At 44.9% G+C, this 27,951-nt stretch overlaps 1 protein-coding gene across 3 annotated transcripts; it reads right to left on the bottom strand.

Moving 5' to 3' along the window:
• Nucleotides 1-500: 500 nt before the first annotated feature.
• MED6 (mediator complex subunit 6) lies at nucleotides 501-27,759 on the bottom strand. Of its 3 annotated transcripts, none has more exons than XM_045012702.1 (8): nucleotides 27,696-27,759; nucleotides 16,182-16,341; nucleotides 14,777-14,868; nucleotides 9,142-9,224; nucleotides 7,643-7,751; nucleotides 6,862-6,977; nucleotides 2,042-2,069; nucleotides 505-1,384 (listed from the first exon to the last, which is right to left on the bottom strand). In XM_045012702.1, exons 1-8 carry the CDS (start codon nucleotides 27,742-27,744, stop codon nucleotides 1,254-1,256), a joined length of 768 nt encoding a protein of 255 aa, XP_044868637.1. In that variant the 5' UTR covers nucleotides 27,745-27,759; the 3' UTR covers nucleotides 505-1,253. The 3 variants fall into 3 exon arrangements, with proteins under 3 accessions (XP_044868639.1, XP_044868637.1, XP_044868638.1); XM_045012703.1 differs by lacking the exon at nucleotides 27,696-27,759 and adding an exon at nucleotides 22,551-22,704 and having other exon boundaries at nucleotides 508-1,384; XM_045012704.1 differs by lacking the exons at nucleotides 16,182-16,341; nucleotides 27,696-27,759 and adding an exon at nucleotides 15,183-15,269 and having other exon boundaries at nucleotides 501-1,384; nucleotides 14,777-14,906.
• Nucleotides 27,760-27,951: the final 192 nt, after the last annotated feature.

The following is a 27,951-nucleotide window of genomic DNA, read 5'->3' as shown; positions in this document are numbered from 1 at the left end:
ATAGATATATCAGCAATGCAGCTATATTTCCATACATATTCTAACATATTTAATATTAAAACCTTAGACTACTAGACAAAATCATATGGGCCAAGACAGTGTCATATGATCCTAAATATTCTCCATTATTTCACTGCTACCCAATCAAAACTGATCCTCAGTTACTGACACAGTGTCACATGTCTCTGATAGCCTAGAGCTGAGAGAGGGAGTCTGACACTACAGTCCACCCAAGCACACTCTAGCCGGCATTAGAGTCGTTTAAACTTAGTCCATTATTTAGGGCACTTTTCCTTGCTTTTCTCCTGTTTAGTATCTTGTCAACTACACTGTAAGAAAACTAGGAGAGTAGGAAGGAGAAAAGAAGCTGGAAAATCTTTTCCTGCTCAAAAAAAGCTAGAGTGATCCACTAAATGAAAACAATCTTAAGAAAAGACCAAGAAAAGTGGAGAGATTAAGAACAGCTCTACCAAACAAATGAGACACACAGGCCAGTGACTATTTCTTAGCACCAGATGGTTTAAAAATTCTTTTTCTTTAAGTGAAATGGGATGGCATGATAAGTATGAAGGCTAAAAATATTTTAAAAGAATCTGAGAGCTAACTGAAGGTTGACATCCAATTACATGGATTCGGCCCTGCCAGTTATCAAACTTTTGATCTGTATCCCAGCATTCTAACAGGCACAGCAATTTATAGCAGGCAATGTAACTCCTTTAATGCCATAGGAAACACCCACCTTCCTCAAGAAAGGTTAACATGCATAATATCATGGTATACCCTGACATTCAAGTGAAATCTACTACCAGCACACACAGTATATTCAGTAACCATTTCATAGGTAATCAAGAGAGTACGCAAGAAAGGCATTTCAGCAGCCAAATGTTGGTGTACCAAGAATTCAACTTTTTAATAAAAAGTTCCTCTTTTTACATAGAAAACACAACTACCAGATGACATGAAAAGAAATGGGGTTTTATAAGGAAGTTGCAAAATGCATTAATGTGAAATTCAGTCAGAAGCTAACATCCAAAATGGGGAGAAGCCCTAAAAACCCCTCCCGGTGCAGCTCAAGTCTTTCCACTGGCAGCTTTTTAATAGGTTTCTGCTGAGAGAAGAAGCTGTTGCAAGGGGCTTTAAATCCTGCAATGTCACAGTCCTAAATATTCAAATACAGATAAGAGGGAAGCAGGAGTCACTTGCAAATTCTTCTCCAGCCGTTGCAACATCTAGATATGGAATTGTCCATCCCTTCACTGGAGTCTCATCCGTTTCTCTGGGGGCCCTTTAGTGCCAGCACTCTGTTGGGCAGTCTTTACAGTCTCCTTCTCCTCTGGCTTTATAGCTTCAGGGGCTGGTTCTGGCTCCTTCTTGATCTGATCCACTTAATAAAAAACAAACCATCAAAATAAATTATAACTCAGCGTTGAGGGTTTTACATTTCTTTTCAAATTCTTTTCAGGTTGTTTTGAAAAGATAACAGAATTTAAGAGACTAGAAGCCAGTCAATACTTGTGCAGGAGACATTCAGGGCTGCCATGGTTCAGGGCCTGGGAGGGGAAAGCAACTTGCAGTTCCCCTATTCTGACATTGCTGAACACCAGCACAACCCCCTCAGGCAGTCCTCAATGTGCCCTAGCTTGCAGCCCTGCTGCAATGGCCCTGGTGCAAAATCACCAGGATGCAGAATCAACCTGGCCATTGGTCTCCCCAAGAGCATCTCCTGTTTTGGTGCCTCTTGGCTGAGCAGCTCCCTTAGAGGGGTGGGGCCTCTTGCACAGGGGATAGTCTCCAGAGGATAAGGGTTGGGATGGAACATCTTACAGCCTAAGCACAGAGGTGAAGTTCCATCTGGCACCTTGCAAAATTAGGCCCATATTGAGCCTGATTTTGCGCTCATATTAGTCAATGACAGAACTCCCAACAATTTCAGCAGCAGCAGGAGGGAGCCCATTAGTTAGTTCAGCCTCACCACCAAACCTATATCACACCTGAATTTGGGCTCCTTTTTTAAATCTTGTGATAATGTGAGATCTCTTACCTGCGATGGGCTTTTCTCCAGGCTTTTGCTATCAAAAAAGAAGAAAAGAGAGCCAGATGAACTGGAGCTTTGTTATTATCCTTCGCTAGCACTGACTAAAGTATCATCTTTTGCTGTAGAATACTTTTAGTAAGAGGGGTTCGGAGGGATATCAACAAGGGAAGGCCTCACGTGAAAGGGAACATTATGAGGATGTCAAACAAGAGAAGAGTGACGAGCAAGTCATCCAGAAGCACTAATTAAATTCTAATCTGTCTGTAAAATTAATAGCACACAAAAATTAAATGTTTTATTCTCCAGTCATGCAAAGAACCTTATCCCCTCCCAGTCACTAATGCCTGTTTTCCTTGGCTGTAAAATATGGCTCAAAAGGTCTGAAAATCCAGCAGTGCAAAAGAATCTAATTTTGTAAAGAACAGGAAATTAATTAAGACCATTTGACTCTAGAGCTACTCTTTTGGCCCATCCCGTTAGCTAATATTTGGGACTTTGCAGGGTAGTTTCCGCTAGGATGATTAGTCAGTGATACAAGTCAGGTATGCTTTTGGTGTAATCTTATTTATTTACAAAAAATATACACAAAGTCCTGTTTCCATGAACACAATAGAAATAAACGGCAGGCAGTTTCCTTACTCAGAAATCCCCATGTCTGCCATGCTAGCAACCTCTCCCCTTGTGCTTCCTCTCACTACTCCTTGTGCTGCTTTTTCTCCTCCAAAACACACACACCTTGCAAAACAATGCCCAAGCCTCTATGTTTGCGATCAGTGAAACTCCTTTGTTCACATGGCTTAGCTCTGACCTGCCATGCAACAAATTGCCCTGGGTGCTCTCCACCATGGGACCTGATTGCTCTTTCCATTGAACCTGAAACAGTGTGTAGCATACCCATTGGCTTTAACATGGTCTGTGGTTGTCTTGGATCCTAGATTCACCGGATGGCAGCCATTAGCACCTTTCAGTGTAACAATGGTTATATATATTTAGGTGTCTTGCTGCTGTTCAAACAAGAATTGGATTTCGGTACCTGGATACCAAAGTACATAGGACATACCACATGAATTATGCTTTTTCTCTGCTCAAGCCTGCACTATGACTGTAATTAATTTTTTTCCATAATTTGCCTGTAGTCTTGTTGCTCTTTGCAGTGATCCGATCAGATGAACCAGTAAAGCAATGGACAGGGTCAATATTCTTCATTTCTTGACGTAAAATGTTGCACAGCATTGTTGCAACTGAGTTGCATCCCACTCCAGAGGTGGATATACTTCAGTTGTGGTTGAAGTGATCCCTGTGTATCCTATTACCTGCCTCACACGTATGGTGTAAAAACGAGGAGTCCTTGTGGCACCTTAGAGGCTAACAAATTTATTTGGGCATAAGCTTTTGAGGGCCCACGAAAGCTTATGCTCAAATAAATTTGTTAGTCTCTAAGGGGCCACAAGGACTCCTCGTTTTTGCTGATACAGACTAACATGGCTCTCACTGTGAAACCTGTCACGTATGGTGTAGTTAATTTTGTAAAATACTTAGATCTGTGGATGACAGGTGCCATGAAGGTGTTTTTCTATTTAAATACATTAAGAATTTAAAGTGCAGTTCCCTACCAATACTGTCCTCCTCCACTAAGCAAACACTGATTTTTCTCTCATGGTCTCTGAAGGTATTTGAATTTGGAAGTAGATTAGAATCTGGTCTGACCTAGTGCTTGCCTTACTTAAAGTATTCCAGAATGTTTTATAATAATTAGTTAGAAATTAGCCATTGCAGAGACTGAAGTGCATAATGGCAATAGCTCACCCACAGCCTTGGACATTTAAATACATTTTATTGAGTCAGGAAAGTCAATTTGCACTGTGCATTTCCTTACTAATTTATGCCTCAATAATATTATTTCAGAACAGTTTTGGGAATACCGTTCAGAATCTGCTGTTCCAGGGACAACAGATGAAGCACAACAGTGCTAAATCTTGACCATGGTAGGCATCACGTCTAGTAGTTAGAACAACAGACTAGGAGACAAAACATATCAGGAGGATAGCTCGGTGGTTTGGACATTGGCTTGCTAAACCCAGGATTTGAGTTCAATCCTTGAGGGGGCCACTTAGGGAGCTGGGGTAAAAAAATCTGTCTGGGGATTGGTCCTGCTTTGAGCAGGGGGTTGGACTAGATGACCTCCTGAGGTTCCTTCCAATCCTGATACTTTATGATATCAATCAGTCTTTTTTATGAGGGGGGAGGAATAGCTCAGTGGTTTGAGCATTGGCCTGCTAAACCCAGGGTTGTGAGCTCAGTCCTTGAGGGGGCCACTTACAGAGCTGGGGCAAAATCAGTACTTGGTCCTGCTAGTGAAGGCAGGGGGCTGGACTCAATGACCCTTCAGGGTCCCTTCCAGTTCTATGAGATAGGTATTTCTCCATATATTCTGTACCTTCCATCCCTGACCATCTCTGGCTTGCTGTTTGACATTGGACAAGTTATTTGACTTCTCTGACATTAGTTTATCCATCAGTGTAGGGGATACTTATCGACCTTTTGCAAGAGACCATGCACTTACAGAATGCCTTTATCTGTTGATGTCAAAGGATTTTATTTTTAGGTCTTACAGAAACACTATCTTTTTTGTAATTTGTTGTTGACTGAGTGGTGGGCTTAAGAAGGGGAATAAACAGGCAGGTAGAATCCAAAGGATGATTCCCCACCTAACTATTTTAACAATAGGTCAAATTTTGGGCCTGAACTGTTGTATTTAATAGCATGTCCTTGTATGTCTATAGATCAGTGGTTCTCAACCTATTTATCATAGTGGGCCGCATATGCAGCCCACGTTGTGTTATATGGGCCACAGGTTGAGAACCACAGCCTGCCCCCCCTAAAATCTCCCACAGTACCCCCTGCCCAGAGACTCTCCAGAGCGGGGCCAGGAGCGGAGCCCTGGGCACAGGGCCTGGCAGCTGGACCCCAGACCCTGCCATGCAGGGCTGGGCAGCAAGGATTCTGGACCCAGTAGCCAGCATCCCAGGACCCTGGACACGGCACCCCACCGTCTGCGGCCAGGCAGCCAGTAGCTGGGATCTGAACCCTGCTGCGCGGGGCCAGGCAGCCAGCACCTGGACCCTGGGACTCACCATCCGGGGTCGGGCAGCCGGGATCCCCAGCACAGGGCCAGGAACAGAGCCCCACCTAAAACCTGGAGGCCCCCGTAAGCCCCTAGTTTCCAGCACCCACCACCACCTTACTGCCCAGAGCCCCATCCCCCAAACCTGCCCTCTGCCCTCCTGCGGCACTCACCAGCCCCCTGGTGGCAGGAGCAATCCAGCAGGCTGCCAGACGCTGTCTCCCCCGTGAGCCAGCCTCACCCTCTGCCAGACCAGAGCGGCAAATTTTGAATATTTTTTAGCACACCGCTGGGCGACAGCTGTGTGCTAACTGGGCCACATGCAGCCCACGGGTTGAGAACTGCTGCTATAGGGCATTTCATCACAAAAGATCCCAGAATTCCTTACAGGAATGACTTCACCAATAGATGAAATGCAGCCACTTCTGAAGTGGAAGGTGGCAATCACGGCTTAGGATAGGAAGAGAAGAAGAATCCAATACAAATATGTGGGGCATGTATTTATTCACAATGGAATTTGGTCAGCCTGGTGGGGCTAACAATGTGTACCTTCCAAAAAAGTACCCCTACTTTACATTTAATCGAAGCAAGGGTAGGTTCCTCCACCAGTGCAGGGCTTCCATCACACTGCTGAGATACTGGTTCAATAGTAACTCAGAGGGAAGAATGCCAACTATTGAATCACCACCTTTCATGAAATATTTACCATGTCCCTTTAAATCAACAATTGCATACACAATGTCAGCTCTGCAGAAGTTCTACCCGTGAAGGAGAGTAATTTTTTTCCCCCAACAGGCACGTATATTGCATTTGTTAGTTTGTTCTTTCCCCATCAGACATCTTGGTAAAGGGTGGGTGAGTAGATTTTTAACTTGGTATCACAGGGGGAGCTGGCCCTGGAAGGAGACTGAGGCTCACTGCTCTCGTGCGAGGCTAAATCCACCTCCCCGAATGGAATGAGTCAGGGGTTCATGATGGGAGCATGCTGGGAGATAATAGGGACAGCCTGAGTTCAATGAGCTTGCTGAGTTAAGGGAGAGACAAAGGAGCAGGGAGGTTGTGTGAGCTGCTACTACACAGAGATACTCTCCTTACATCCCAGGGAGAAGGTCAGGGAGAGCAAGAGAGCCCTGCAGGGAAGCTCCTGCAGGTGATCCAAGAAGTCCTCCATAGCAGTGAGAGAAAAAGGCCAGACTGGAGCTACCTGCAGTGAGGGGCAGGAACAACACTCTTGATGGGGTATAATGGACTGCTGAGCCCAAGAGGGGCACAATGAACTAGTGAGCCTCTAGAAAAAGGCTGAGAATTTCTGGTTGAGCTGTTTTATGTTCCAACAAACCAGTCCCCAGAAGGTGACAGTAAATACAAAACATCAGTTGTATCAGTTTTGTTTGGCTGTGGTAATGGGAAAACTGAGGCAGCAGCAGGGTCTGACACCTGATGAGATAAACCCTGATCCACTTGGGTTAGTAAATTTTCATGGCCATTTTGCAAGCCTACAGCGCACACTTTTGGGTAACTCCTTCACCTATGCTAGGAAATCCTCCTCTACATTCTGCATTAAGAGAACCTGTTGTTTTCAAAGTTCCTATTCCAACCAATGCTACCATTCCACCAAGTACAGTGAAGTCCCACAAGCTGTCCACCTGAGGAGCCCTGATGTGTATGCTAAAGTAACACTGCAGACACAAATGACTATTACCTGAACAAATCTGGGTGGAAATTTTTGTCTCAAGTCTAGAAGCAAAGCATCCACCCGCTGCCTCTGGAAAATAGAGCTTGGTTCTTCCTTCTTCTTGGCTTTTGGTTTGGCTTTATCTGCAAATCATATACAGAGGCTGAAATGCAACATCACATCAAATGATGGAAGTTCTAGTTCTCTTTTATCTGCTCTTTGTTCCTGGAGAGGGTTGTTCTTTCTGGCTTGGCCCTGCTGCGGAGCGGGGGAGAGGCACCCTTGCCCCAGCCGAGGTTGGCCCCGCCGTGGACAAGAGAGAGGCGCCCCTGCCCCGGCCCCAATGCAGCCCAGCCCCAGATAGGGGAGAGGTGCCTATCCTGTGGCCATAGCCACAGCCCTGTCGCAGTGGGGAAAGGCACCTCTCCCCCCACAGCCCAGATGATGCTGCGGGGAGAGAGAACTGGGGGGATTCCTCTCTCCCTGCCATAGCCCCGGGGCAGCCTGTACCCCAAACCCCTCATTCATGGCCCCACCCCAGAGCCTGTACCCCCAGCCGGAGCCCTCAACCCTACCCCTACCCTGAGTCCCTCATCACCGGCCCCACCCCAGACCCCCAGCCAGAGTCACACATCACCTCCATATTGGTGCACATAACGAAATTCATTCCGCATATGCATGGGAAAAATTAGAGGGAACACTGGTTATAAGAGTTATGGATGCTAAAGTAAACCTTAGCTAAAAATTTAAGTATTAAGTCCAAAGAAAAGGAGAGTTGCTTAATGCACTGAGGGCCCAGGCATCATACCTCGTTCCTCCTGGTCTTTGAAATGCCACCAGTAGCCTTTGGAAGGGTGATATCGGCAGTATGACATGGCTTCATCAAAAGCAGATTGAATTCCATGCACTGCACTGAGCTTTCAGAAGAAGTCAACATAAGAAAATGTTCAGGAATTTAACAGAGTAATATAGAATACAAACAGCAAATTCTATGCCTAGATACTGTTACATAAATAGTGACTGATAGAGTGTAACATGCAAAAATATTGTATGTTGGTAAAAAGCTAACCAAGTTTGTGAACTGCTATGGAATGTAGTTTTACCATTAAAGTATCTTTCCCTTCCATCTGGCAATTATTTTACAGTTGCTATTTGAAATAACATTTAGATTTTGTTTATAAGAGACTTTTACAAAGCCTAGTATGAACAGAAATATTTTTGTGATTTTTGTATTCTTTGAGAACAGTTTGCAAAAATATTTCTATCCAACACAAGTATTGCAGCCCTATACTAGGGCATGAAAAACAGAAAGTGAAATGACCATTTTAGTTTTAGTATCCAAGATAACAGAAGTGCCAACACGCACAAACAGTGAAATGCAAATTCATTATCATTATATATGATTCAGTTAAATTAGCAACTTAGATTAAAAGATTTCTTTAGTAATTTTAAGCCTGACATTCTCCCTCTGAATATTTTAAAATTTAATCTCTCTCTCCTTTTTCAACCATTAAGATTCTTCCATCCCTCACAGCCTGTCAGAGCGATTAAGGCACACTACACTCTTCTAGGAACATTTAACTTTCATTGCAAATGTAGAGTACTCGGTATACGGTGCATTTTTTACTAGTAATAAATTATTATACTAGTGACTAAGAACCAACCAAGAATGAGGTCCCTGTGTGCTAAGTGCTGCACACACACAAAGTAGTAGACAGTCCCTGCCCTGAAGAACTTACAGTCTAAACAGAAAACACATATACAGGGTAGGGGAAGGGATAGAACACACATTGCAGAGCAGAGTGATCAATGCGATGGCAGCAAATAGCATGTTAGTTCCACAATTTATTTATTTTTTGGTGAGGGGAAGGTTAATTCAGAGGGGATCTGCTAAATGGAAAGAAAAAGTAAGGGAGGAGGGACATTGAAAGAAAGGGGGGGTGAGAACGACCGGAAGAAGAGGGTTTAATGAATTGTAGTTATAAAAAATGGATGACTCATCTTATTTTATTAAAGCTAATGTTAAAATTATATAATACATAGATTAAGAGTGTCTGTACATCTGGGTATAGTGCTTAAATTATTCAAAAGTACAAAGGTAGGTTTAAAAAGTAATACAATATATATAGTACATAATCAGCAATAACCCAAATAAGATTCATAAATTTAACACACATCTCCTTTTCCCAAAATGGAGGAGAACAGAGAGGAAATTTCTTGAATTGGGTTGGGGAAACAATGTAAAGAAAAGCAGATATGAACTGATAACTGTTTTATAGCAATCAAATGCATAGTAGAAACACTTACCACTCTGGAGTTTATGACAGATCCCAAATCAGGTGCCTGATAAATCACTCCAGCAATAATATAGTAATCAGCTAATGGCATGACTGTAAATAAGGAACACAGTATCAGTTTAGTCAATAAGCAGAGCTCTGGGTAAGCAAGGGACAAAGTTGTTTAATTTAACTGGTCACTTGTTTCACCTGGTCAGGATAATTTGAATTTTCAAGCTTTTCCTCTTCCTTTTCCTTTTTGTATAGCAAAGCACGTTACAAAAGTTAATTAAGCCACACACTACACCTGTGAGATAGGGAAAATATTAAGCCCATTTTATAAACAAGGAAGCATCAGTTTATATTCCTGTTCCACTGTCACAAACACAACTAACAGAAAGTTAAACTGTTTTCAGTATCACGGGAGCACCCAGACTAGCAGTCCTGGACACAGTTCAAATGTGCTTTGCCATTCAAGGAAACCAAACAATAAGCTATGAGATAGGAACCAATCATTCCTAACTTTCACTCTGACCTCCCCAGCATTACTGCTTGACAATGTCTCACTGTGCAGATACTCATCTTTTTGGACTCAGGCCTTGTACTGTGGGTTTTCCTGGGAGGCCCAACTAATATGGTTCTGCAACAAACCTTGCAAAGCCCTGTCCACTACAGCTAAACCAGGTTGGAGGTGATCTCTTCAGGGTTTGAACAGCATTCTTTAATCTGACTGTTGAACAAGGTTTCTTTGTTGTTTTTTGAAGCTGTGGGGCAGACACAGGGCTTGTCTACACAGGAGGTTTAAACTGGATTAAGTCAAGATAATCCAGTTTGAAAATGCTTGCATACACGAGAAAATCTATTATAACACACTAACTGCATTTATCTCAAACTCTGGAGTTCTCTTGCAAAGTGCACTAACTTTGCTGCAAATAGAGTTAGTTTGGTGTACTGTTTGTGTGCACATAATGCTGCTGAGCACTACTTTGGCAGTCCTCCAACACTGCTTTGCAAGCGACCATCACTAATCTGTCTGTTTACATGTGTGCCCTCTCCTGCTCTGGTGCCAAGTTAACCTGATGTCCCCTCCCCCCATTTAAAGCTGGCATAGGGCCAAATTTTGCCCATTTCCCTGGATTTGAGAATATCACAATTACTGTGATATTACTCCAGAAGTCCTACAACATGCCTGAAGGAGCCATGCTGAGACCCTTGATGTCATGGCCATCTGGGGAAACGCATCGATGCTAAAAGCTCTTATGGCCAGCCACCGGAATAAAGATCTCGTTGTGGAAACTGCTAAGCAGATGTCCCAAATGGATCATTACTGGGATGCCAACCAATGCCAGATAAAGAACAAACAGCTCCGGAGGACTTGTATTAACCCCAGGGATGCCAGGGAAAGCATCCTCTTTTGAGGAGTTGGACAGGATTTTAAACATCTACATAACCAGTACACCGTCACCTAGGAAAGTTGTGAAGTCTGCTGCCCACTCCCCTCTCCCCTGAGAATAACAAGCAAGGTTCATCGGGGATGTGCATGACGAGGCCAGTGTAGAAATTTCCTGGGAAAGCCAGGATCTTTTCAAGACTCAGGACCCTGAAACCAGCCAGCCCTGCAGCAACCAACCCCAAGTCCCAGGCAACAACTCAGGCCAGGACTGAGGAGGCAGATCTTACCGAGGGAATCTCAGCATGTAAGTATCTCTCTTTACAATTGTGCTATACTGCCATGCTACCTTCTATTCTGGGTGCCCCATGACCAGAGGCATTGTAGGCAGATGTGAGCTAGGAGCCCTTCCAAGTCTGAGTCTCCCCACCTGCCCTCCTTTCTCCCCCAACACTCTCCATTCAGCATCCCCATACACATTTCCAAAACGGTGGCTGCTCCAACGGGGCAACCAGTCTCTGTCTCATGCTAAAGCTACGGCTAGTGGTCCATTTTTAGGCCCACGCCATAGAGTGCACATGCCCATTTGCCTATTTTTGTTTCCCTTTCCCTCACCCAGCAAACACTCCACTCCTCCCAAAAACCCCGTTGGCCAGTTCATAATGGTGGCCTGCAGCATGGCACAGCCGCAGCCTCTACCCTGCCCCCTTCTGCGGCAGAACTGAATAATGAAAATGGTATTTTGTGCAAAATTCAGAAGTTTATTGAGATACTGGTTACAGAAAAAGAAATTTGGTTTGTATTCTCAGTTTACATGAGGTAGACATGGACACTGCAGACCCATAAAGTTACAAAGCCCACAGTTCCTGCTGAGGTAATAAACGCCCTGTAACACATTACGGTACAAAAGCTTTACCGTAGGGATAGCAAAGCTCTTAATGCCTTTTCACAGGCTCACCCAGGGTGCCTCTACACTGCAATAAAACACCCCACAGCAGCAAGTCTCAGAGCTTGGGTCAACTGACTCTAGCTTGCAGCACTCAACCTGCAGGGCTAAAAATAGCAGTGTAGACCTTTGAGTTCAGGCTGGAGCTTAGACTCTGGGACTCTCCCCCTTTGCTGGGTTTCAGAGCTTGGGCTCCAGCCCGAGTGGGAATGTCTACATGGCTATTTTTAGCCCTGTAGCTTGAGCCCTGCGAACCCAAAACAATTTGACCCAGTCTTTGAGACTTGCTCCTGCAGGGTGAGGAGGGGGGAAGTGAAAGGGGTGTTGCACTGTAAATATACCCATAGATAACAGTGAATGTTTCAGACAATCATTGCAGAACCCGGTTTTTCTTTGCACTTTCACCATGTCTACAGGGGAGATAAAGCAAAATCTATGACTGAGAAATTGCTCCACACTTGTCTGGACATTAATGAGGAACAGCTTCATGGTTACCCCACAGGAGTAGCTTACAACTCCCTTCCATTCCTGCAGCACTTCTGGGGAGGACCATCTTGATGAATATCTGTGTAGTGGGGTGGTTACCCGCTCCTGCCCTGCGGGGCTTGAAACAGCCCAGGAGAGGGCTGTGGCTGGGGCAAGGAGCCTGGGCTGACTGGGGAAAGTAGGCTCAGCTGTGACCATGCCCCAATCAGGCCCAGCTGGCCCCTATAAGAGGCTGTGAGCCAGAAGCCCAGTCAGTCTCCCTCTGCCTGAAGAGGGAGAAGGGCCTGGCTGCAGGGACCTAAGCAAGACACCTAGATTGGGAGCAGGGATGGGGAAGGGCCAGAGGAGCTGAGAGCTCTAGCCTGGAATGCCCCAGGCTGCAGGCCTGACTATAGGCCGAATAGGTGTAGGGTTGCAACGGGGCAGCCCATGGGTAGGCAGAGGCAGCAGGTCCGAACCCCTTTGCCTGTGATGTGTGGCTTATACTGCAGTCTGCCCCAGTGAATGGGGGCTAGATGGAGACTGGTGTGAAGCTGCTCTAGGAACTAGCATAATTCCTGTATAATCAGTTACTCAGTGCCTTCCTCTGCTTCCTCATCCTCCTCTCGCTTCCTCTGCACTGAAGCTCCTGCTGCTGCCACATCACCTGCTCAGTGATACAGTGGGAAGAGTCCAAAGGCAAATTCATCCTGCACTGAGTGCTGAAATACAGCCCAAGCAGCCTCTATTTATTCGCAGCGGCCAGCATGAAGCATTGTTGGGCCCACACTGGCCAACAGCAATTTGCAGATGGTGCTAGCCTGCCCAGAAAGTATGGGGTGGAGACAGAGGAAACATGGCATTTAAAAAATGTATTGCTTATGCATCCCACAGTGCCCAGTGCAAAAAATCCCAGAATGCACACTGCTCAGCAGTGAAGCAAAGAACCACGAGATACCCTCGAGAACGCCCAAGCCGCTGCTGTGTGTACACAATGATGCACAGTGGGAGAGGGCACACTGTCCCATGTGCACACTATTAGTGTAGCTTGACTACTGCATGTTACTTGACGCTCATCAAAAAGCTGCAGGTTAACCCCTACCCACCTCGTGCAGACAAGCCCAGAGAGCACAACTACCTTTAAACAATGTTAGCCGTAGCACAGTGTCATAGTCGCAGTGATGACATGAGAGTCAATCCCTCCCAAGGCCCTGCCCCTTGCCCGTGTTTGTTCCAGTTCCTCCATCTTTCTCAACACATAATTCCTCTGGACCCCCAGGACTCAGCTGGTGCCCTTGCTATATGAACCCTGGTCACTCACCCAAGGTAACAGATCACTGAGGGTTCAGGACAGTTGGGCAGGGCTCAGGCTGTTGTCCCGAAGTTCTTAGGGGCAAAGAATGGGGCAGCAGCTCCTCCTCAGTATCTCTATGCAGATGTCACACTGAGCTGTTTGCTCAGGTGCTAATTTAGAGGAAATCTTGCACAAACTGAAAAGAGTATTATTAAACTCCCTACAATGAATGATCAAATTACACAGCTGAAGTCTGAATGTTTATACTGTAAAAGCCATAACTCCACTCCAGATTTTAAAAAGTTGGCTATTATGGAACAAGAGAAGCAGTGAAGTGATACACTGGGCTATGGCACACACTTTTAACACCAAGAGATCTAGGTTCAATTTAGATTTTAAATTCAATCTAATCTAAGAAGCAGTCGGGTGCTCTTTTCCAATATGAATATAATATACTGAGGCCACTGCCAGAAACCAAGCAAATTAGGAGCAGCACTAGAAAGATTTGAGTCCGTTACAAAAGCCCTTTCCCATTAGAACAAAAATAAAACCTTACATTACTACATTATCATTTATTCTAAAAGATCCCAACGAGCTTTACAGAATATGTACAGTAAATACAGAACACATTTCACCCTGTTCTGAAATGTGGAAACTTTTTATCAGTTCACATGAACACTACAAGTCAATTTAGGATAAGATATGAAGAATACTGAATCCAACTGTATGTAATAGGGAGACAGAATGCAGTTATCCCAACTGGAATTTAGACATGGCACAGTGGTAATATCTCTACTCTCACTTAAAGTGCCATGGAATCTTTAATGACCCCATATAGCTAGGACTTTGATTTTATGTCTAATCAAATGATGGCATCTACACTACCTCAGCACCCTCTAATATACTGGAGTGCTATGGTTCACCTACTGAATCACCAGTTTCTTTCCTGGGAGGTCTCCCAGTCATGTATTTACTAGAAGACCCTATTTAACATGTGCATCTGAGAAGCTCACAGTACAAAGTGGTAAGGCTGCAGAATAAAAATGGCATTATGCAAAGAGCAATGTGAATGTTCCCCTTATCCTAATATGTGGAAATCAGAGATTTCCAAATTGCATGATAATCACTCAGAATGATTAGCATGAAATTTAATTTGCACTAATCAGCCCCAGGCAAGCACAAAATTAGTATTATGTTTAACTAATTAAACTGAAAACCTTATGTAAAGCATATCATAAATATAGGACATATCATGCATACTAACAAGTATCAATTGCCCATGGCAAAATTTACAGCAAAAGCAGCACTTTCTCATTGCACTATTAGTATTTTGCCACAAGAGGGCAATCCCCTGCTATTATCCGAGTGCAGGTCACCCTTTGGGGGCAGCACTCAAAAATGCCAAGATGCAACACACCCTGAGACCTAACGCCACTATCTAAAAAGCAAAACAAGATTTAAGGCTAAGTAAAACCAGATGGAAATTGTGTTGTGAACACACAGAGCAAAAACAGAGCAGACAGACAAGCACCAACATTGTCATTAAAGGGAAAAGCTGTGTGAGCCCTTACCTTGTGTTGGAGACTGTCTTTGCTGCTTTCGAATTATGAAGAGGATGGGCTCTTGAGCATGAAGGAGGATATATTCCACTCCAATCATTTGGCTAAAAGACAAGTGACCAGAATAAGTAACTCCATTCATCTGAAAGTTAAAGATACAGGATGTGAAAGCCCACCAAAACAACTATCACAGGGCCCAAAGGTCACTCCTTGATGAGTCACAAGCTCTTGCATTAGGATTTTCCAAGATAAATAGCAAAACCTAGCCTTGTGCTCACAGTGCATTAAAAAAATCCTGGAGTCAACCTCTTGGCAAATAGGTAGGTTACTGGCAGAAGAAGAAACAAATGGAAGAAAAATTGAACTTATAGTTACAGATGTTGTTTACATATGGAAGTGACAGACCAACAGCACTGACCAGAATGTATGCAGATGATGTGAAGGCTCCTCCCCTCCAATACCAGATGCACACAACTTTACCAGTGAGCATTTAGTGTGTGATCTACATTGTCCCCTGCTAGCCTATTCTTAGGTCCCCAAATAGTTCTGTCAATGCACATCACTTCTGCCTGCAGTTACATGTGCCCCTCTCCTGCGAGGGCCGCACATCAAAAAATGCCAATTGCATGCTGTGATGTTGATAAATGGCCACTTGTAATTAGGACTGCCTACCCATTCTTTTCCCCTCGGGCCCAAATTAAAAGTCAGACTTCTCATGCTGAATCTTCCTATGGTGGGGTATCTGTTTTAATAACTGCACCTAATTCAATCTGGCAGGAACCACAGGTTAAATAATAATCTAGACACTCATTCACAATTCTATGACAAAGCTCAAAGTGTCCAGCTACAGTAGATCCACTCAAGACACATGAAATTAATCCTCTTCATCTGATTACAAAATTAGGCTGAGCTATTGGCCCCAAACATTGTCACAGTTTTTATCCTGGTCTGTAGCTTCTCTGCAAAAATAAAAAAAAATAATAAAAAAAAAGCTTTCTAGCTAATTGGCTTTTTTGACATTTCTGTAAACCTGCAATCTCAGGTGTAAATAAATTTGTTAGTCTCTAAGGTGCCACAAGTACTCCTGTTCTTTTTGCGGATACAGACTAACACAGCTGCTAGTCTGAAACCTATCAGGTTACCCAAAATCCTACCTACGGTGCTTCACAGGAAGCACCACAGGAACTAGGAGAATATAAATTGCTTCTGGCATCTGAAAGAGGATAGGGCCCAGCTGCAAGTGGCTGAGTAAATCAACCTCAGAAGATGAACAGAGACAGGGAAAAGAAGCAGGATCACAACTTTCCCTCCACTCTTCAATTCAGCTGTTGGTGACACCCTTTAGAGGACAAGTTGGAAATCGCCAGCCCAAAAAGCAATTTTTCAGGTTAACTCAGCATTCCTTACAGTAACTTACTGCAAGTGGTCCAAGGTCAGCCGTTGCATTTTGACTACTTCATTGTTACATGTTCGGTCATAGAATGGGTTACTTCGCTCTGAGAAGTAGTCTAACACACTTCCGTTGTTTAATATAGGAATCCAGGAACTGTCAACCCAGGAAATTCCCAGGAGGTTATCTTGGAAGAAAAAATTAAAATTAGCACCAAAACAGTCAGTACAATTTTGGATTCTTACCAATTAAGGACCTACTAATTAGAGCATGTCAAAAACAAAACAACGTTTTCATGAAAATTATTTCCCTAAAATTCAAAATCTTGACCAAAAAAAATCAAAATTTTCCTCCTCAGAGGGAAACAAGACATACTATTTAGGAATAATTCGGTCCATATAGTATTTTTTAAGTATTTCTTCCCTTGGCTATTACATGAAGATATGGTAGTCGCACAGACACCTTTATTTCTTAGGAATGCCGGTAGGGAAAACATTATTAGCACTTGCACTTATGGTCATACTGTACATGGTTTAGATTAAGAACAGCAGCATTTGCCAAGTGGAATGGGCAAACTAAGCATTATCTTCACTTTGAAAATGAAAGAAAACCTAATACAGTAAGTAAGCGGCAGCCAGCATTAAATGCCAGACCAAACAAAAGTTGTGGAGACAGTAGATGCCGTAGTCAAGTGATAAATGTACTAACATTTACTAGACTCGCCTACCATGCTTGCATGAAATTTAAAGGGTCTAAAAATTCAATAATTTTAAGCCACAGTGGCAATAATCTCCACTCCTGGGAGAGTCGGAAACACAATGATAAGGCATCAAGTTTTACACTGAAAAAAGAAAGATAGCATGGGTGGAAAAGTGACTGAAAACTGCATGCAGGATTGAAACCCTTTCATTCTATGAATGTAATGGGCCTACTGCATTATTTGCAAACCGAAAGCTCCTACTACAGTCATTCCCTTGTAGATATTTTACTTCATGTGAAGTTTTGAATGCACAAGGAATGCGAGATTCAGACCCAAAATGTCATTGAATATATTATGAATCTTTTATGAAGTGAACCTAGAGCTGCTAATCTAGTTCTTACATAAAATGGAAAAATTAGGTTTTTATGTTATTTCCTATATACTACTCATTCCCCTAATCATAAAAATAGATCCTCCAGTACTAAAGGTATTTTATTATTTAATATTTATATTGCAGTAGCACCCACAATATGCTAGATGCTTTCCAAATATATATGACAACAAGGCCTTTATCTCAATGAAAATAAGGTACCCAAACCTCTCAATATTCATATTCTTGGCAGGACACCTGCTCATTTAGTTTTTCAAGAAGCATGAAAAACATCTCATTTGTGTCAGAAGAATAACTGTATTTCCATGGAAGTTTCTTCCAGGTGGGACTGGAACTCCAGAGTAAATATGTCATAAAACTGAATGTAAAGTTCCAACTCCAGGACCAGACTATTATTGGCCACTACTTCTGAGTAGCCCATTTATTATTGCTTTTATAATCTACAACAGGCCATCCTCTAGGAAAAAGCAACCCTGATACCATATATCAATTGTTCCTCTTCAGAAGGGAACATCATCATTTTTGTGTGTGCAAAAAAATGTACTATAATTCCCAGTCCTTTCAAAAAAGGCATCTTATTCAATGCATTTAAATGGAGTTTGAGGAATATATATCCTCATCTCAACCAACAAATGTCTGTACCATTCCTCTCAATCTCCCTTCAAAGTTTAATGTGAGACAGAGACTCAAAACTAAAGGACACAGAAGTCCATGGCGGTACAGTAAGCTAAAAAAAAAAAAAGAGATCCTCATCTTACTTCCTAAACCCTCCCCTGCACCACTTTCTGTCACCACCAGTCTTCCTAGTGACCCAGCCCTGTAACGTGAAGTTTGTCTTCAACTCCACCCTCTTTCCAGACTTCATCTAAATCTCACCACTTCTTCCTCCAGACATTATCAAGATCCATCCTTTTCTCCCTATCCACAGCATTAATATTCTCATCCAGGCCCCTTTCCCTCCCTCTCTCTCAATTACTGCATCCTCCTCTCTGGCTTTCCTGATGATCCATTCAAATACTGTTAAGAACATCTGCCCAGCCCGTCGTTTTGGCCTTGTCACCCCATTCAGTCATTCCACTGCCTCCCATTTTTCCATAACTTCAAACACAAACTTCTAATCTTGACCCTCGAGGTCCTTTCACAACCTAGCTACTCCTTTTTATCCGTTATGCTATTTTACCTGTCATGTCATAACCTCACCACACTGTCAACAATGGCAGCCTCAATTGCCTGTCTGTTTCTCCCACAAGTATCTCTTCACTTTCTTCCATGCTGACCCATATCCCAGGAACACCCACTCTGAACCAATTTATTAAGCCACTACTGTCTCCTCCAAATTCCTTCCCTACACCCACCTCTACCACACTATTAAAAACTCTTGTTCATCAGTATCCCAAGAAATTTGAGTCCTAACAATTATTAACATTTCTAGTCTAAGTAACCATATACTCTTATTACCCTCACTGGCCATCTGTGTGCTTTTCCCCACGTGGTGCATCCTCTTTTTAATTAGTCTGCATGCTCTTTGGGCAGGCACTGTCTTGTACTCTAAGTTTGCACAGCACTCAGTACAATGGGCCCCTGTACTTTATTGAACTTTCTGCACACTACTATAATACAAGTAATAATATTCTGAAGTGAGAAGTTTCTCAAACGTTAATCACATTCCCTTTCTTGTTTTAATAGAATCATAGAAATGCAGGGCTGGAAAGCACCTCAACCTATTCTATATAGGTTTTTATACCACATTTATCAGTGCAATATCTGAGCTCCTTGCAATAGTGCATTAAGCAACGTGATTGTGATTACACATCCGTCAGTTGTTTGTTCTCACAGCCTCTCTCCACAGGGAGAAGCATCTGCAATTAAGTGTCTTGTTTTGGTAGGTTGTTTTTAAAAATAAAGAAAGAAATAGAAATATACTTGTGATGTATTTATATTGGAGAAGACAGGTCAAAGAAATGCCACTTGCATGTGAAGCAGAAAGTGAAGAGATTTGTGATAGTCCTTAGTTTCTGGGGGAGTTCATTCCACAGTCCTGGATCATGCCCAGAGAAGGTTCTCTCTCCTGCACAGATGAATTTTACTCTTATTGTAGAGAGGTCCATCAAGCCGGAGGAGCGAAACTGTTGACCACAGTCTTTGTCCTGGAGCTTAAGATGGTTTTTAGGTATCCTGGGCCCAGGCAATGGCGTGCTTTGAAGATAAGGACTGAGGACCTTGAACTTGATTCAAAATTCTATGGGCAGTTAGTGTAGAGAGCTAGAGGACAGGTGTGATGTGATGTGATAGCTGAGGAGATGTGCTGCAGTGTTTTGTACTAGTTGGAGTTTCCTAAATACTAAAGGCTTCATGCCCAGGTATATTGCATTGCTGCAGCTCAGCCAAGAAATGACAAAGACGTGACAAAAGCCAGGTCTTCATCTGCATGGATGGGAAAGAGTCTCCTACCCAGCCAGAAATGATAAACAGCATTACTCATGGCTGTTGCTATGTAACAAGTGAGCATCAGCAAGGAATCCATGAGTACTCCTAGACTACAGACTGAAGTGACTAATTGTGAATGTGACCCCTCAACCAAAGGGAGATGGCACCATGGCTGCAAATTCTTCAAAATACTTTCTTCTGTCCACCAGCATGACCTCTGTTTTGCTCAAGTTGAGCTTCAGACAGCTGTTCTTCATCCATGGGCTGATCTCATCCAAGTACTGTGACAGCTTGGTAGTACTGGTGCAGTCAAGAGGTCATCCAGTCCCCTCCTCTCATGCTGAGGCAGGACCAAATATACCTAAACCATCCCTGACAGATGTTTGTCTAACCTGTTGTCAGAAACCTTAAATGATAGGGATTCCACAACCTCTCTAGGTAATTGTTCCAATGCTTAACTATCTTTATAGTTAGAAATTTTTCCCTAATATCCAACCTAAATCTCCCTTGCTGCAGACTAAGCCAATTATTTCTTGCACTACTCTTGGAGGACAAGGAGAACAATTGATCACCATCCTCTTTATAACATATTTTTATGTATTTGAAGATGGTTCTCATGTCCCCCTCAGCCTTCTCTTCTCTAGACTCAACACACCCAATTCTTTCAATCTTTCCTCAGAGGTCATGGCTCCCTAAACCTCATCATTTTTGTTGCTCTCTTCTGGTCTCTTTCCAAATTGTTAACATCATCTTAAAGTGCATTGCACAAAACTAGGCACAGTACTCCAGCTGAAGCCTCAATAGCGTCAAGCAGAGCGGAATAATTGCCTCCTGTGTCTATATATGATACTTCTGTTAACACATCCCACAATCACATTGCCTTTTTTCACAACAGCAATCTGTTGACTCATATTCAATTTGTGATCCCTATCATTCCCAGATCCTTTTCTGCAGTACTGCTGCCTAGCGAATTATTCTCTATTCATGATTCAACACTTGTGATTTAAATTTGATGAATCTATATACAGAGATGAGTACTTAAAAGTTGAAGATAATGCAAGCAGAGGTGTCAGCTCTTTGGAAAGTTTTCCGAAGTTTTCTTTGGAAAACTTTAATGACAGGCAACAACTCCTATGCTGAGTATTTTTCACTGCCCCAGAACTGTTTCAGGAAATGGAAAAAAGCCAAAAAGAATGTTACATTGCTCTAACCGACAGGTTTTAAAAATTGAGATTCCCTCCATCCTTCATCTGCTGAATTAAATCTGACAGGCATTATAGTACCCATCAATATATAAAGACAGTGAAAGGGAAAATCAGATCTGCATGAAGATAGTCCACAGCATATTTCAGAATAGATTCTGCTCCTCTGTCTTCACAGATTCTAGGAAGCTCTACTTGTGGGTGGGGGTTCTGTCTCTCACTGCTCCTCCACCATCCTGTTCCCCCTTCTTTTTTCTCTCAACTTTTGCTGTAGCTAGGATCGGACAGCTTTGACAAATAGGGGGACATGTTCTAAGCAGTCTTTAGCTTAATCTAATCTCATTCACTGGCTCTTTCCACAGGCAAACCTCCTCGAATAATACAATGTTTTTCTACCAAAGTAATAGGGCACTTCAGAAATACAATAGCTAAATCAGATCAGATCAGGCAAATCAGCTTGCCATGTGAGAGTCATTTGGCCATCCTGTCTGCTTTGTTCCACTGCATTTTCAATTAGAGTACATTTGCCTGGTGTGTGTGCCCATAATTTCTTGTTTCCCACTGTTGCAGGGTGACATGCATTGCTTGTCCTCTTGACTGCCAGTCTCCACATCACAGAGAGTTGGCTGAAATTCCACAATAAGTGGAGTGATTTCTACATGTAATTAGGGCACAATCCTGCAGTCCCTATATAGGCAAGATTCCCACTGACCTCAGTGGAAGTCTTGTTTGAACAGGAACTGCAAAACCAGGCCTGTAGCTTTTAAGTCACTCTGGGATCCTTTACGGTAAAAAGTCACCATATAATCAAAGGTCGGTATTACAGACTGCAGAAAGGCAGCACTTCCAAGAAGATCTGACTATACGTAAAATAACCCCATGCTAACATCAAGATGTAACATGGAGAAAAGGAGCCTCTGGACTGTTACAGCTCTATGTATTTATTTATTTTGTGAAGAGGGGGATTCAGTTTCTTTGGAGATTTAAAGGGCTTTGAGATGACAAAGATACACAGAGGTAATACAGGTCTCTCATTGCCACCAGTTACTGGCTTGTTTCCCTGGACGACATGCCAATATCATGGCACATAACAACATGCCGCACAGCGACCACCGCTGCCGAGGTGCAGCAGTAACAGTAAGGAGAGAGCAGCAGGGCTCTGGCTGCGAGGTCTGTAACGGCAGGAAGGGTGACAGGCAGCATGTCAGGAGCTAGCAGGACAGACACACCACAGAGACCCTGTGCTGCGGAGTCTCTTGTCTGGCACGTAGGGTATTCAAATGGGGAGAGGGGCCAGGGGTGCGCACAGCACAGCGCCCCTTCTCCCGCCACCTGCTCCCCCAGCAGGGCGGAGAGGTTAACCCTTCACCCACCAGCTCCCGCCACCCGAGACGGGTCGGGGCTGGGGGATGGTAACAGGACTCGGCCCCGCTCCATCTCCGGGGCGGTTTGTACTTTACAGATGAGCCCTGGGTCTGGATGAGCCGAATCCCCCGGGACACCAGGGGCCGTCTCTAAAGTGCCCGCCCGCCTCGCCGGCGTAGAGCTCCCAGCCGCCATGGCCTCGGCGGCCGGGCACGGAGCCTGCAGCGTTACAGCCCCCTCCCCCCGCACACAGCCCGCCGGCACGTTCACATCGCTTTCCAGTCCCATCGAGAGCGAGCGGGAGCCGGTACCTCGGATATCCACCGCCGCCATGATCCCCAGCACGGCCCACTTCCGCCCAGCGCGGGCTTTGCCCTCGCGGCAGGAAACCATAGAGAGCAGGAAGTGCGGTAGAGCGGCAGAAAACCATAGAGAGGAGGACTAGAGCGGCAACGGCCACAGTGCAGGGGGACGGGAAGGTGGAGGAATCCCAGAGGGACTCCGCTCTAGTCGAAGCTAGAGGGTGCTGAGGGGTCTGGGCGACACAGGGTCATTTTCCCTTCCCAGCAGCCCCAGGCTTCCTGCAGGGGGCGGGTGCACCAAGCCAGGGGATAGTTGGCATCACATGGAGCAATTCCCCTGGTTAATACGGCCTGGGCCATGGGGACGCAGGACCCCGGTGTTGGTGGCATTGGACATGGCCCAGTATTAACAGAAGGGTGGAAAACAACAGTGCCAATAAAGCCTCCCTGTAGCAGGCCTGAGTGAACCAAAGTTATTTTATGCTTGCCCGAACCGCTGCCATGTTTAAACTGTAATCGACCCCATAGGCCAGATGGAAAGAATGGAATGTATAACAGCTAGTTCAACCCTGGTACCACCGGGAGATAATGAGGCCTGCTTGCACCTGGCTTAGGAGGTAGAGTAACAAATCAAACAGTAAGACAAGATAAAGGTTCAAAAAGTAAGCACTAACGAGATGATTTGTTTGCTGCCAAGTATGATTTAACCTGCTTAGTGTAATTGCTACTTGCTATATGGGAACGTGAGGGGAAGGGGGGTAGAGGGGGGGTAAGTAGGGGGGGGTAAGTAGTGGGGGGTAATAGAGATGCTTAGCTAAAATCATGTATAAAGCTAAATAGAGATGCTTAGCTAAAATCATGTATAAAGAGAGAGAGCTACACGCTCATGCAGGTCTCTGGAAGCAAAGAGGAATGCTTACAGCTCAAGGGTCTCCGGTCAAGCATGGGACACAGATCCTCCGGCTTCTGGAAGCGGTACAGCTCCCCTCAGAGGTAGCAGTGGTGCACTGCAAAGCCCATCAAAGAGAAGACCAGGACGTAGCCAAGGGCAACGCCAGGGCCGACAGGGAAGCCAAGCGGGCTGCCACCCTGGAACAATTGGAAGCTGAGGAGGCCCATATGCATGCCCTCATCCCATCAGTGGGTGAGCTCCCAGCCCCTCAGTACTCTCGCGAAGAAAGGAATCTGGCCGACTCCCTTGGGCTCCAGGAAAAGGAGGGATGGCTCCACTCCACAGAAGGAAACATCCTCCTACCTAAAAGCCTGATACGGCCAGTACTACAGAAACTACATCAGACCACTCACGCTGGAAGGGAGGCTCTCACCCAGCTTATGAATAAGTATTTTCTAACCTCTGGATTGAGACCCCTGGCATCCCAGGTACAGGCTGAGTGTTTAGTCTGTCAAAAGAACAACCCTCGACCAGGAGTGTCAGTGCCGCCAGCCACTCTGGAACCTACCCCAGGGCCAGGATTGGTGTGGCAAGTAGATTTCACTGAGTTCCCCCGAACCCAAGGGTTCAGATACCTCCTCGTCTTGGTGGATCGATTCAGCAGATGGCCTGAAGCCTTCCCATGCCGAAACAACACTGCCAGAACGGTAGCTCTCAAGTTTGTCAAGGAGATCATTCCTCGCTTCAGACTCCCCCAGTGGATGGAATCTGACAACGGAACACACTTCACATCGCAAGTCATTCAGGGGATTTCGGATGTCTTGCAGATCCGCTGGAAGCGCCACACTCCATGGCGACCACAGGCCAGTGGAGTGGTGGAACGTACCAATCAGACACTTAAGCGACATCTCTCAAAGGTCTGCCAAGAGGCTTCTCTTCGATGGCCTGATGCCTTACCCCTTGTTTTGCTCCGAGTTCGTGCTCTCCTGAAGGGCAGGTTAGGGCTTAGTCCCTTCGAGATTATGTTTGGGAGGGCATGGCCTATGAATGGTACACCGGTTCTGTTAGGGGAGTGGGAGGTAGGCTGCGGTTTCTTATCTCAGTACATGTGCTCTCTGTCTGCTGTTCTCTCCACAGGTATACCAAAGATTTGCAGCCTCTCCCGCTAGATGCCCCTGTCCACTCCCTGCAGCCCGGTGACTCCGTTCTCGTTCGTACCTGGAAGGATGAGCCTCTCCAAGAGAAGTGGAAGGGACCCCACACCGTCCTGCTGATCTCCCACACAGCAGCAAAGGTTGAGGGATACAAGAACTGGATCCATCACTCTCGTCTGAAAGCAGTGCCCACTCTTGAACGGTGGACCGTCCAGCCCGCGGAGAAGACTGCCAGCAATGATCTGGGACTTAAACTGTTATTCAGGCGACAGTAAGGCCTGCTGGGAATGCCCTGTGGCCCCTTTGGACAGTCGCAGCGCACTCCCCGTGAAAACTCTGAGCGTTGGCTGTGTTTATTTTCACAGGGCCAGCCTACCCTGTGGGCCTGGTCCCTTTTGTTTGTAATCTGCTTGTTAGTAGTAGTAGATATTTTGTGAGTATTTGGGGAATTGTAATTGTTAGGCCTTAGGATCACTTGCTCAGTATGGATCCAGGCCTAGGGTTTGCCACAATGTTACTCAGAAAATGTAAAACACTCTGGAGATCTCCTTAACAAGTGATACTGAATACAAATCTCAGCACTCTCAACCAGAATGTGGTTATGGTTTGCAGCCTGATCGATGGACAGAATACAGCATACAGACAATGGAACCAGATAACTTGGAATTAGTCTTTGACTTTTTTGAAGAAGATCTAAGCGAAAGAGTATTACAAGGCGATGAACTTCCAGGCCATGTGGGTACTGCATGCCTGTTATCCTCCATGATAGCAGAACTGGGAATGAGTGCTGGAATTCTCACACTTCCTATTATGAGCAGAAGTTCAAGAAAAACCAGAAAAGTCAGAGTGGACTACATAATTATAAAGCCGATATCAGGATACAGTTGTGATATGGAAGCTTCATATGCTAAATACTGGAGACCAAGAAGAACACTAGATGTTGGACATAGGGGTGAAGGAAACTCTACAACAACTACCAAATTATCGATGGTCCCTGCCAAGTCATAATTCACAAGTGGGAGACTCATCTTCAACCACGATCAATAACCCCTTTAGAAAATGACATTATTGTTGATGATGGACAGTTTGGAATCCATAATGGTGTTCAGACTCTGGATTCTGGGTGGCTGTCCTGTCAGACTGAAATAAGATTACGTCTACATTATTTTGAAAACCCACCTGTTTCAATATCCAAGAACAAATTTAAAAAATCTAGGTTTAGGGTGAAGCTGACTCTAGAAGGCTTGGAGGAAGATCATGATGATGATAACCAAGATAAAACTGTACTATTGAATCCCAGTATGCATTGAGGGACGACCCCTGGGAACCGCAGGCCAACGCGACACGTATCCCTTCCCCTATTAGGCTGCGGCCAGTGGACCCCGGGTTAGTGTGCTATCGACAGTTCCAGTCCGACAATCACATTTGGTCCGCTGGAAATAGCACCTGTCAGTATTATTTCTCCTCTGACGATAATGATTCTCTCCCGGTCTATGTTAATGGCAAATCCAACTCCACTGCCCGGTTTGGAACTCTTAGAGGTGCCCAAGCAAAACAATGGAGAAGTGGGAATAATGGGTTGGTAGGAAATGGCCACTCCTTTTACATTTGTGGTACCTCTGCCTATAAGTGGCTCCCGGATCGGTGGTATGGAAGCTGTTATGTAGGATATCTTGCCCCTCCCCTTCGAGTGCTCCCTAAGCTGCCCCCTGGCCACCCCAGGCAGCGCAGGTCCTTGTATGACGTCCCAGAACCCATTGGCGAGGGAGACAGACTTGGCATGATCCTCCTCCCATCTTATGGGGTGGGACGGCTGGCTAAACTTTACCGTCAGCTCTCTATGTTTCTCACCAAGTTTGCCAATGACACCCTGGCCATAGAGAAAAGCCTTAACTCTGAGCTTTATCAGCTCCGGTTGCTGGCCCTGCAAAACAGACAGGCCCTAGATTATGTTTTAGCCTCTCAGGGCGGGTTGTGTGCCCTTATTGGAAATGAATGTTGTACTTATGTCCCAGACAACTCACAGGACATTAACAAACGCATCCTGTCAGCCGAACAGGCCTTCGAGCAGTGGAAGGCCCAGGAAGGGAAACCCACAATTTTTGATTCCCTTTGGAGTTGGTTGCCCAACCTAGGAGGACTGGGAAGTGGCCTTGTGCGTCTCCTCCTCACAGGTGTGGTACTGTGCCTGGTCACCCTCCTCCTGCTTGCTTGTTTTAAACTGCTCCTCCGTAAACTTTGTGCCCCCCGTGCCCCGAAGGTCCCTATGTACTCTCTCATTTAAAGCCCCAGCTCCATAGAACTCAATTACATTTTGTCCACAGTATATGAGAACACTCAGCCAAAGGTTTGTTGAGTATTCTCAAAGGAGGGAATTGTTGGTGGCATTGGACATGGCCCAGTATTAACAGAAGGGTGGAAAACAACAGTGCCAATAAAGCCTCCCTGTAGCAGGCCTGAGTGAACCAAAGTTATTTTATGCTTGCCCGAACCGCTGCCATGTTTAAACTGTAATCGACCCCATAGGCCAGATGGAAAGAATGGAATGTATAACAGCTAGTTCAACCCTGGTACCACCGGGAGATAATGAGGCCTGCTTGCACCTGGCTTAGGAGGTAGAGTAACAAATCAAACAGTAAGACAAGATAAAGGTTCAAAAAGTAAGCACTAACGAGATGATTTGTTTGCTGCCAAGTATGATTTAACCTGCTTAGTGTAATTGCTACTTGCTATATGGGAACGTGAGGGGAAGAGGGGTAGAGGGGGGGTAAGTAGTGGGGGGTAATAGAGATGCTTAGCTAAAATCATGTATAAAGAGAGAGAGCTGCTTGTATGGGGGGTGCTCGATTTGAGACTTGTCTGCCTCCGAGCACCGAGCTTTGAGATCTCAAATAAACTTTGTCTGCTTCTCCACCTTGGTGTGTTTATTGGAGCGAAGCACACCGGGCAACGAACCACTGTTGCTGCTGCGTGCCGGCAACACCAGGGTGGCAGAGGATGCTCTGAGTGTTGTCACCCCCGAGCATTCATGAATCAGGATCCAAAACAAATCACAGATTGGCTCACAAATCACAAGGTTTTCCAAAATTAACAAAACGAGGTTCTTACTGTTTGCTTGCTGCTGCTGGTTTTCTTGTATGTAGTCCTCAGGGGTCATGTTTGCAAGCTCGCCACCACCAACACACAGGGTAGAAACATCCTTTTTCCAAAACACAAAGCTCGGATTCTGACATAACAGCATGATTCCCGGAGCTGGGGCTTTAAGAAAAACACTATGCATCACAACACTTGGGATAAAATGGTGGGAACTGACAACACTGTAATGGCCGTGCAAGCTGGTATCTGTCGCCTTTGTGGGCCACCT

This window comes from Mauremys mutica, chromosome 4 (assembly GCF_020497125.1).
Source record: "Mauremys mutica isolate MM-2020 ecotype Southern chromosome 4, ASM2049712v1, whole genome shotgun sequence".
NCBI classification, from domain to species: Eukaryota; Metazoa; Chordata; order Testudines; family Geoemydidae; genus Mauremys; species Mauremys mutica.
The sequence above is the reverse complement of the archived record's forward strand: the minus strand, read 5'-3'. Positions and strand labels throughout refer to the sequence as shown.

Coding starts and splice junctions, on each gene's coding strand:
- MED6 (XM_045012703.1), bottom strand. CDS start 22,632: ATGGTTTCCTGCCGCGAGGGCAAAGCCCGCGCTGGGCGGAAGTGGGCC. Junction 14,869..16,181: donor CTGACCTTGGACCACTTGCA/GTAAGTTACTGT, acceptor CTTGTCTTTTAG/CCAAATGATTGGAGTGGAAT. Junction 7,752..9,141: donor CTGTCATAAACTCCAGAGTG/GTAAGTGTTTCT, acceptor TTCTTCTGAAAG/CTCAGTGCAGTGCATGGAAT.